This window comes from Myotis lucifugus, unplaced genomic scaffold (genome assembly GCF_000147115.1).
Source record: "Myotis lucifugus unplaced genomic scaffold, Myoluc2.0 scaffold_0, whole genome shotgun sequence".
Taxonomy (NCBI): domain Eukaryota; kingdom Metazoa; phylum Chordata; class Mammalia; order Chiroptera; family Vespertilionidae; genus Myotis; species Myotis lucifugus.
The window spans coordinates 5952521-5964815 of NW_005871048.1; the positions used below are offsets into that span (position 1 = coordinate 5952521).

Here is a 12295-nt window from a genome sequence, read left to right on the forward strand (position 1 = left end):
TTTTAATTAAAAATTGAAACTTTTAGGTTATTTTCTTTAATTGCCAACTGTCCTCTTTCCTAGAAGAAATTGGATAATTTATTTTACTTATACAACTACCATTCTTTTCTTCAGCATTAATTTTTTTCTATTGTGAGTACGTTTAAGGGGAGAAATTTCAGGATAACTTAAATTTAACGTTCTCAAATTTAAGAACATACTTTAAATGTTATTCCTAGGAAGACACAGGTAACTTATTCAATTAAGGAAGGAATCACAGGGAATATTTGCATAATTTTATGAGTTTAAAAGTGATAGTTTTCTGAATTCTTAATTGAATTTTTACCCCTCCTGTTGCTAGATAGCATATGCTATTAGCTTCATGAGAAATATATCTTAATATTAGGTATAATTTCTTCAAGTGATTAAGATCAAATAAATCATTAGCAAGATTTTTTTAATCTAATCTACTTTGACCTAAAACTCATAAGGATCAATAATGGTTAGCTTTAGCTAAAGAAGGTCTTTCAGATTTATATATCTCCATAAACATCAAATGCTATTAAATATCTTTGTGATATTGTACTAAATGCTTATAACCTTCATAAAGGAGTATGTACTAAACTGCATGAGAATAAAGAAAGAAAATTAGGAAGGTTGAGAACCACTGGTCTATACCAGTGATGGCGAACCTATGACACGCGTGTCAGAGGTGACATGCAAACTCATTTTTTCGGTTGATTTTTCTTTGTTAAATGGCATTTAAATATATAAAATAAATATCAAAAATATAAGTCTTTGTTTTACTATGGTTGCAAATATAAAAAAATTTCTATATGTGACACGGCACCAGAGTTAAGTTAGGGTTTTTCAAAATGCTGACACACCGAGCTCAAAAGGTTCGCCATCACTGATTTAGATGGTAGTTTTGGATATTGATGAACAAATAATGGAGATATTTTTGACTAGCTGTTCAAAGAAATGATGGGCACCAACAGTTTTAAGTTTAGAGAACAGGAGGATATTATATAGTAACTAGAGGCCCGATGCACAGAAATTCATGCAAGAGTAGGCCTTCCTTCCCCCAGCTGCCAGCACCAACTTCCCTCCGGGACCCGGGCTGGCTTCCCTCCAGCCCCGGCTTTGTCAGGAAGGACGTCTGGAATGATGTCTGGTCTAATTCGTATATTACCCTTTTATTATTATAGATAGCAGTAAGCGAGTTCGGTAGGATATACTGGTAGTTTGAATAGTAAGGGAGTCAGATAGGATATAGTTTGAATAATAACTACTTTGTATTTGGATGGTAGTTTTAATAGATGTTCTGTAGAAAATAGCACAGAAGGGGATAAAACACCCCCACATGTAAGGGTTCAATGTGCAGATATGCAAGATTCAGTAGGTATGCTCCCTAAAGTTTGGGTATAGAGAGATGAGAGTGCATTGAGTCTAAAGAAACATCTATAGTTATTTCATTCATTCAGCAAGTACTTATTGAGAGCCGAGTCTGTACCTTGCACACTGGTAGATGCTCTAGATACAGCAGTTTTCTCCCCTGGGAACTTCAAGTTCATCTGATATTTAACAAGAACATAGCAGGTTGGTGAGAAATGCAAATGAAGATAAAATATTAGAAAAACAAGAAGACAACTGCTCGTTCCATTTTGTCAAGGCTAAAGGAGAAATGTTTCAAAGATAATGCTTCAAGTATCAAATTTGAAATACTTAAAGTTGTAAAATAGAGAGTAGATGGAGAAGATATGGAACATAGTGCCTTTTATTGAAGTTGCAGAGTGAAGGAGAAGAAACGAATGTAATGATAATTGTAAGGCGTTACCAAAGCTAGTAATGAAAAGATTGAAACGTGTCAGTTGCTGATTAGGGGATCTCCTTTATAGAAATGAGTAATCAATAATTATTAAATGAGATAATTTCATCAGAGTGTCATGTTTCTTATTAAGAAATATCCATGCAAGACCTTTTTAGTTTGAGTAAGCTGAGTAAGTTACGTTCATAGGTGTATATTGACAAATGGCATTGTTTTCACTGAGGTAGTTTTTAAAATAAAGTAAACAAATAATGTTCTGAATAGAATCTTTCAAGTTCATGGCTTTTTATTAGTGTTACACTGAGATAGCCTCCTTTAAAAGTAGATTCAGAATAAAATGTGTCCACCTAATTAACCCTCCTTACTAACATGCATCCCCATATACTTACAATCTTCATCATTTCCTACTTACTCTTTCTATGTATTTTCTGCCCTCTTGCCTAAAAACCATTGGCAAAGTAATTTAGCTATTTTTTCTAATAATAGGATCACAAAATTTCAGATGCCTCCTTTCTCTTGAGTTATTGTAAGAGTATTAAGAAGAAAACAATGTTAAATTAGTGGTTCAACTCTAAACTTGTACTTTATGAAAGAAAATAGTCTCATTCTTTGAGTGTAGTGATCTTCATTACAGACCAATTCTATTCCTTGTCCCACTAACTTTCTGCTTTAGAAACAACTCTGTAAACAGATTTCAGGTTCACTGGGAATCATTGATGTTCTACAGACCACATTTGAGATGCAATACTTTAAGAAGAAACGTAATAGACCTTGAGATTACCATAGTGAATTGTGCTCTGCCACAAACTGTTTTTGGAAGGTTAACATTAATAACTTTACCAAATAGGCACAATTCATATATGTGAAAATTACTTCAATTTTTTCTAAAATGTTTTATTAAAAACATTATGGTGTTTGAATGTAAAAATTGAATTCTCTGCTTTTGATCAGAGACTTGTTTGTGCAACTTTTTGTTTAAATTGGATTAGTACCATGTTAATTTTACATTGTCTCTGGTGAATAGCCACGGGACTATAATCTCTGCCAGTAATTTGTCACAGCAAAATCCTCTGGAGGGCCATACAAAACATTTGTGTAGAACGGATTAGACAGCAAAAGCCATATCTTAGATTGTTAATAAATGTTAATGACAAAACCCAGCTGGTAAAGCTTGGAAATAAGATCTAATGCTTAGTGCCTATTGCCAAAAAAATGTTTAAACAGAGATTTCCATTACTCAGAGGTGATCTAGTGTAGTCAATCTGTGAATTAAAAAATCATAATCTTCTAATTATTTAGAAAAAATATATTTCCTTCAGATTCACAACCTAAAAGTCTGTGTTTCCAAGTTGTAAAAAAATTTTTTTTAGTAAATGGGTAAGTGACAGCTGTAAAATATAAGTAAATGTTACATAAAATGGTTCATAACTTAGAAAACAAAGTGATACCCATACATTCTGGATTTGATACCTCTGGTATACTGTGTAACACTGACTCTAAGAAGTTCTAGTTGTGAGATACTTAAGCGGTAACTTAGTTTTCTTTTTTCTGCCACCTCCATGAAGATATAGTACAGAAATATTTTTAAACCAAAACAAATACTTAAATTGTACTAAAAATATTCAAATTAAGATTAACCTTTTACTCCTTGGGTACAGAACTAAGAACTAAGATTTTGGGTAAGATGTGGGTCCCTTACCATATTTGTGCACAGTAGATCTGTTTAAAACTAAGCTGATATATTTAGTTAAAACAACACAGACTTCATTGGCTGACATCAGCACTATCTTGTCCAGCCTCCTGCTTATCCACTCAGAGTAATTAATTTGATTAATTTATAAGTAATTTAGCCAAGGATAGGATGTAAATCTTTGTTTAAGAAAACAGTTGGAGGTCCAAGTCTTGGTTAAAAACTGTGTCTTGAAACCATCCAGGCCCTCCTCCTGACTTGTCAGCTCTGGGTTATTTTCAGAAAACTTTACTTGAGTTCCTTAGTTTAGTTGTAAGCTTTTTTCCCACAGACTTACATGGTATGTGTGAGTGGGAGAGTATGTAGTGGCCACTTTTTAGCCGCTGTTTAGTCTAGTGTATGTATGTTTACATCTCCTCTCTGGATTTATAGGCAGCCAAGGCAAAATAAAGATTATACTCACTTGATTGAGGAGCCTTTAACCCAGAGCACCTGGCAGCAGAGAGGATTTCTTTCACTAACCTCTAATTTTTATGTGTGATTATTTTAAATGCTGGATCCTTGATTAAAAATTCAAGGTTTTTCTTGCGTTTTAGAACTAAAATGTTTCAAGTTTTATAAAGCTAAACTTTTATAAAGGAACCTAAAAATAATCAACCTTTTATTATTTTTTTTCTGCTTGCAAATTTGACAGCACCATATAACATAGAAAATAAAAATCACCAGTAACCTTAACCCCTCCTCAGCCAGATACAAAAATTTGGTGTACTTTTTCTAACAAAATATATTGTACATTCCAAAAAGGAACAAAAGATTCTTATGCACTACAACACCCACCTCCTAGGAGGTTATAGGTTAAGTAACAGAGCATTATTGATGCTTTGGAAGCCCGTGTACCTTTCTTAACTACATCCTTTCCTAAGGTAATTACTTTTCTGAATTTAGTATTTATTATTCATTTGGGTAGGATGTGGGTCCCTTACCATATTTTCTTTATAATTTTATAAGATATATTTAAAGTATTGGTAAACAACACTAAAATTTTGGACATGTAGAAACATGTAAGAATTTCTGTAGTGTTTATATCTAAAAGTAGAATTTTTGTTAGTAGGGTTTGCTCATCTCTTCTCCTACTCTAAATATTGTCAAATTACTTTCTAAAGTGATTGTGCAGATTTGCAGTTCCCAAGAGTGTGTATAATTGTTATTCTTCACACCATGTCCAATGGCTGTTTAGATGAATTAATTTTTTCCAATTTGGTGTGAAAATAGTATGTTGTGGCTTAAATTTTCATTTCCCCAACTTTGAGCATCTTTTCATATGTTTATTAACCACTTACATGTCCTTATTGTGGAGTGTATTCTTATGGCTTTTGCTCAAAAGAAATAAATCAACAAGTAATCTGGATTTTGGCATCACCAGATACAAAGTTTGTATCTATTATCACTATGTTCTAGAAAGTAGATGATGACAGAGAAATCTATTAATGAAGTGGAATCTTTTGAATCGTGTAGAAATTCTGGAACTGAAAAGTATTGTGAGTGAAATGTAAGAATTCAGTTGATGAATTGAGATTAGGCATAGCAGAAGCAAAGATGTGTAAGCTGAAGCAGAAATGAAAAAAAAATAGGAAAACATCAAAAAACATATGGGATAGAGCAGTGGTCAGCAAACTCATTAGTCAACAGAGCCAAATATCAACAGTACGACGATTGAAATTTCTTTTCAGAGCCAAATTTTTTAAACTTAAACTATATACGTAGGTACATTGTTATTAACTTAATTAGGGTAGTCCTAAGGCTTAGGAAGAGCCACACTCAAGGGGCCGCTCGCGAGCCGCAGTTTGCCGACCACGGGGATAGAGTATATGAGACTGACTACCTTTTGTTAACTATAGACCCGTGTCTTAGTCTATGTGGGCTGCTATAACAAAATACCACAGACTCCTAGCTTATAAACGAAAATTTGTTTCTTACTCTTCTGAAGGCTGAAACTCTAAGATCAGGTACACAACTTGTCAGGTTCTATGTCTGGTGAGGGTCTGCTTATCAGTTCATAAATGGCCATCTTTTTACTGTGTCTTCATATGGCAGAAGGAGCTAGACCTGTTTTATAAGGACATTAATCTCATTCATAAGGGCTTGCCTTCATGACCTAAGCAATTTCCAAAGGCCCCATCCCCTGACAACATCATGTTGGGAATTAGGTTTCAACATAAGAATTTTGGGAAGATGCAAATATTCAGCCTATAGTAACACTTAAGAGAAAATAGAAAATGGGGGAAGGAAGCAATATTTGAAGAGATACTGGCTGAGAAGTCTATACTAGCAAAAGTGAAAAAGTTATTGTCTTAAGAATATCAATTAACTCTCAGCAGGAGAGTTTAAAGTAAATCATATCTTAGATGCATCACAGTAAAATTGTCAAAAAGCTGTGGGGGTGGAGGGAGACATTACCTTCATAGGAGCAGCAATAAGACTGACAGATGACTTTTCAACAAAAGTGAAGGAATTCATAAGACAGTGAAATAATAGCCCTAAAGCAGTGGTCAGCAAACTGCGGCCCCTTGAGTGTGGCTCTTCCACAAAATAACACGTGCGGGCGCGCACGTACAGTGCGATTGAAACTCCGTGGCCACACTCAAGGGGCCAAAGAGCCGCATGTGGCTCGCCAGCCGCAGTTTGCCGACCACTGCCCTAAAGTACTGAAAGAAAATAACTACCAACCTAAAATTCTGTACCCAGTGAAAATGTTTTTCATAATGAAATAGACAGAAGACATGAGACTTAATGAAAGCTCTGCTTAGGGGACATTTGTAACCTCAAGTTCACTTAGAAAACAAGAAAAGCATAAAGTTTTCTCTAAATATCCCTTTCAAACAGTCAGTAAAGGAAATAAGAAGATAGAAAATAGTCAAGACAAGTAGGACTTAATGAAATAGGAGGAAAATGTTTTTTTTAAAGGAACCTCCCCCTTGGCAAAAAGTGTTCAAAGACAAAAGGAGAATAATTACTAGGTCCTAATACAGGAATAACAAAGGGGGACTGGGCTACACATTCTTCAGACATGAGAGATAAGAGGATGGTACAAAATTTTTATGTGAATTTGAAAAAACAGAACTTACAAAACTGACACAAGAAGAAACAGAAAATATAAGTAGTTATATAGTTATCAGAAAAATTAAAACTGTAGTGAAAAAACCTTCACACAAAGAAGTCTTCAGACCCAGATGGCTTCACATTTGAATTTTAGTAAACATTTTATAAATAACACTAATCTTATACAAACTGTTTTAGAAATTAGGAAGAGAGAACACCTCTCTCTCTCTCTTTTTTTTTTAATGAGACCAGCATAACTTTGATCCCAAAACCTGATAAGGGTATTATAAGAACAAAAAAATGACCAGTCTCAAGAACATAGATATAAAACTTGTAAACATCACAATCAACTTTATTTATTAAACAAAGGCAAAGTTGGGTATTTACCACCTTTAAAGGGGAGGAAAATTAAGTAATCATATAAAAATGTAGAAAAGTCAATGTCCATAATAACAATTCTTAGCAAACTAAGAATGTAAGGGAAATTTCTTAATCTAATAAAGGATATTTACATAAAACCTATCTTTTTAATTTAATTTTTTCTTTATCGATTAAGGTATTACATGTGTCTTTATCCCCCCCATTGCCCCCCACCTCCCCGCTCATGCCCTCACCACCTAGTGTCTGTGTCCATTGGTTAGGCTTATATGCATGCATACAAGTCCTTTGGTTGATCTCTCTCCCTTCCCCCACCCTCCCGTGCCTTCCCTCTGAGGTTTGACGATCTGATCGATGGGTCTCTATCTCTGAATCTGTTTTTGTTCATCAGTTTATGTTGTTCATTATATTCCACAAATGAGTGAGATCATGTGATATTTATCTTTCTCCAACTAAATTAAGGAAAGTTTTCCCTTGAGATCAGGAATGAGAGAAAGATGCCCTCTATCACCATTTCTTAGCAACACTGTACTAGAGGTTCTAGCCAGTATAATAAGACAAGAGAAAGAAAAGGTGTATCAGTTGCAAAGGAAAAAGTAAAACTGCCACTATTTACAGATGACATTGTTATATACTCAGAAAACCAAGGGTCTACATATGACCTACCAGAATTAATGAATTTATTAGTAAGTTTGTCGGAAACAAGGTCCATATGAAAAGATCAATTTCAGTTCTCTATACAGACACAATTAGAGAAGGAAATTTTTAAAACTCTTCCATAGCATCTTGAAACACAATTACTCTTACTTTATAGAAAAGGATAAAGTATCAAACAAACAAAATTAAAGAAGACCTAAATAATGGGAGAGGTAATAAACCATGTTCAATGATTAAAGAATCAATGGTTTTGGCCAAATTGATCTGTAGATTCAGCATAATCAAATCCCAGCAGGACTTTTTTTTTTTCCCCCAGGCCTAGAAACATTTATATGAAAATGCAGGAGTCAAGAATAACTAAGAATTTTGAATAGCCAAAGGTAGAAGACTTTTTCAGATATCAAGATTTATTCTTATATGAGTTATAGTAACAGACAGTGTACTTTTAATGAAAGGATAGAGAAATAAATCAGGTTACAGGGTCCAGAAACAAACCTATACATATAATGGACAGAGGTGACATATGGCAGGTGATATTGCCAAGCAAGGGGTGTCTTTTAGTAAATATTGCTAGGTCATTTTGAGCTCTATATGGGTAGAAGAAGAAACTTGATCTTACACCACACACAAAACCAATTGCATATGAATTACTGATCTAAATGAAGCCTTAAAAGGGTAACATAAGAGTATTTTCAAGACTGAGGCAGGCAAAAACTTGGACATAGAGGCACTAGCCAAAATAAAATAGACAGATAAATTCGGGCTGTATTAAAATTAAGTCAAAAATACCACTACAGCAGTGAAAAGGCAAGACAAACACTAGTGGAAAATACCTGGAATTTAAATAAATGACAAAGGACTTATCTAGTTTACAGGGTGGGACAAAAGTAGGTTTACAGTTGTAAGTACTGGACATAGAGTTTATTCTTATTTATTAGTTATTGTAGTATTTCCCATACAAACAACCTATTTTTCCCCTACCCTGTATATAAAGAACTACCAACATATTAATAAAGAAAGATGGATAGCAAAGTAGAGCAAAGTGCCAAATGGTTGAACAGGAACTTTGTAAAAGAAGATACCCAAATGACAATTAAAAATATTAAAACATGCCCTAACCGGTTTGGCTCAGTGGATAAAGCGTCAGCCTGCGGACTCAAGGGTCCCAGGTTCGATTCCGGTCAAGGGCATGTACCTTGGTTGCGGGCATGTACCTTGGTTGCGGGCACATCCCCAGTAGAGAGTGTGCAGGAGGCAGCTGATCGATGTTTCTAACTCTCTATCCTTCTCCCTTCCCTCTGTAAAAAAATCAATAAAATATATAAAATAAAATAAAAATATTAAAACATGTTCAACCTCAGTTGTCTTTGAAAAAATGCAAAATAAAATCACAATGAGATACTACTACATAATCTATAAGAACGGCTTAAATGAAAAAAAAATAATTGATAGTACCAAGTGTTGGCAAGAACATTGAACACTGAAATGCTCACATGGAAGATTAATTTGTACTACTACTTTGAAAACTGTTTGACAGTATATACTACTACTGAAATTTTCATACCCTGTGTTTGAATCCTAGATTATATACCCAATAGAACTGCATACAAATATGTGCCAAAGGGCATGTATAATATTGTTCCTATCAGCTTTATAATACAAAACCAGAAACTAACAAAATGTTCCTCAGCAGTCGAATGAATAATTTGTATATTCATCCAGTGGAATGCCAAATAGTAATACGAATCATCAACTACACGTAATAGTAATGAATTTAAAAACAATGTTAAGTGAAAGAAGCCAGGCATAAAGTAGTACATACTGTCCAATTCCATTTATATAAGTTTGAAGCAGTCAAAATGTGTGGTGTTAGAAAGTAGGGTAGTGGTTATGTTTGCGAAAGGATGGAAACAGGGACATCTGAGATTCTGATAATTTTTTGTTTCTTATCTGGATGGTAGTTGAGTGGTTGGTTTTAATAAATAAATGTTTACTTTGACACATACCTCTCCCATTTTGGGGTTGTGTCCTAAAGAAAGAAAAGCACCCATCCCTAAAAAATATATATATAGAAATATTTGTGAGTGATACTAGATGATAGGGTGTTTTATTGCAGCATTGCTTATTGTACCTAAAGTCTGTTACTGAGAGCGTGGTTGAAAAAATCATGGAATATTCATTCTGTGGAATGTTACACATGTATTTTAAAGAAATTATGTCAAATGCATAGGTTTTTGTATGAGCCTGGAGAAAAGAGTGAAAAGGCGTATTGTTACCTAAGATAGGAGTAGAATTAGTGACAATGGAAATAGTGACAGTTACTGAATTTTTCTTGGTACATCTTTGTATAATTAACCATTTCTTAGATGCTGCTCTTGCCACTGATCCTTGTAGCAATTTATTGTGTTGTCAGCAGACTCTTTTCTTGCCTTCAACTTCTTTTATCTATGCTATTCAGCTAACTTCATTGATTGGGCCTTTAAAGATTGTGGCTTAGAAAGAAAAGGAATGGAAAGAGGTGGGTTTTTTTTTTAAAGAAAAAGAAAACTGGTCATTTCTGGATAATACGTGTGTCATAGAATTGACAGTGTGTGGCTATATCATGTGTACTGTCAAGTAGGATTATAATCACAAGTTAAAGTCATATGAAGTATATTTATTCCTAATATTTGGGATCTGGCTTGTTTGTTTCTTTCCAGCGAGAGCAAGAAAGTCAAATGGCTCGTCTTAAAAAACAGCAAGAAGAATTGGAACAGATGAGACTACGTTACTTGGCTTCTGAGGAAAAAGATACAGTAAAAACTGAGCGACAAGAATTGTTGGATATAAGAAATGAATTAAACAGGTATAGTAACTAGAACATTACATTGCTTTTTCATACAAAAGGAAGGTTCTAATAGGACAACCTTTTAATTGGTCATTGGTCCAGGGAAATTATGTCAGGTCTTTCAAGAATAAAGTAGATCATATACTATAAAATGTAGCTGATTTGTACAATAGAAAACTTATGCCAAAGACCATTATTATACTCAAAATTTTTGTCACAAATGAAGCTATACTAAATCTATTGAGCTTTTTCATTTACATTCATAGAATTGGTGTCTTAAATTTTATTTTTGTGTGACTAGTTCGGGATTATTGCTACTATTTCAAGGTAATTGATTATACTGATTTTTTAATTACAAAAGGTATATGACATTTCAGATTTATAGTATTAATGTAAGTAATAGCTCTTATTTATTGAGCCCTAACCATATGGCAGCAGCTATTTTAAATGCCTCACATGCCTGTCTCATTTTCTTTGATCTTCAGTGTAACTTTCTGAGAAAGATATTATCCCCATTCTAGAGATTAGGACACCCAAGAACTAAAGAAAGTTAAGTACCCTTTCCAAGGTCACACAGCTAGTAAATCATTGGAGCCAGAGTTCAAATCTGATTCCAGAGGTTGTATTTTTAAATACTATGTTACACTGCTCTTCTCTCTGTGGCCTGCTCATCTGAGTTTGAATTTCAGTAGTATTTCATGTTAGAAAAATCATCTTTAGGAAGCAGCATAAGAACAAATTATAATCTTTTTGGAGATGAGTTTGGGGGAAGACTTTTTAACTTAGTTTTTCAAGAGATAGTATTTTTGTTTCAGGAAAGCATACTGTCTTAGCTTGGGGTGCCATGCAGTACCATAGATTGAGTGGCTTAAACAACAGTAATGTATTGTCTCACAGTTCTGGAGGACAGAGTTCAAGGTCAGCATGGTTGTTTTCTGGTGAGGACTCTTCCTGCCTTGTAAGCAACTGCTTTCCCACTGTCCTCACCTGGTGGGAAGAGAGTGAGCAAGCTCTGTGGCGCTTCTTTTCACAGTGGCACTAATCCCATCATGAGGTCCCCATCATCATCATCTCATCTAAACCTGATCATTCTGAGCATCTTCCAAAGCCAGAGACCATCACATTGGGGAATAGGGCTCGGCATATTAATTTGGGGGAATACAATTGAGTTCATTTGATGAAATATCCCTTGACATCTCCATGATGCGGGGAAAACTCAGTCCTATATTAGGTAGGTTTAGAGCTGAATTAAATAGCTACATTTAGAATATCCTATCTAATAAAAGAGAAACATGGTAATTAGCCGTACCTCAGCTACCCTTCCCATTGGCTAATCAGGGAGATATGCAAATTAACTGCCAACCAAGATGGAGGCCGGCAGCCAGGAGGCTGATGCGAACAGGGAGGCTTGCTTGCTTCAGTGACGGAGGAAGCCAAGCTTCCCCGCCTGCCTTGCCGGCCTCTGAGCTGCAACTCTAAGAAACATTGTAACAAATATAGAAGCTAAACCAAATCCCAGAAACCTGCTTTAGTCAGCCAGGCTTCAGCCAGCAGGACCGCAACATTGTTTCAAATACAGAAGGTAAACAAAGGCCAGAAACCTGCTTTCAGCAGCCGAGCCTCAGAGCTAAAGCTGGCCCAGAATTAAAAAAAGAAAAAAAGAAAAAAAGGACAGGTTGGGAGCTTCAATCACCCACCAGCCTGAAAACAGCCCTCAGCCCCTCACCCAGGCTGGCCAGGCACCCCAGTGGGGACCCCCCACCCTGATCCAGGACACCCTTCAGGGCAAACCAGCAGCACCCCACCCATGCACCAGGCCTCTATCCTATATAGTAAA

The 12295-nt window shown here is 35.1% G+C and overlaps 1 protein-coding gene across 4 annotated transcripts in view; it reads left to right on the forward strand.

Moving 5' to 3' along the window:
• Positions 1-12295, forward strand: part of CEP120 (centrosomal protein 120) — a 54578-nt gene that overhangs the window by 38569 nt on the left and 3714 nt on the right. For all 4 annotated transcript variants that reach the window (XM_006081094.3, XM_023743391.1, XM_023743462.1 and 1 more), the window contains one exon: positions 10331-10476. In XM_006081094.3, the coding sequence (XP_006081156.1) occupies positions 10331-10476 (146 nt within the window). The remainder of the gene's footprint in view (positions 1-10330; positions 10477-12295) is intronic.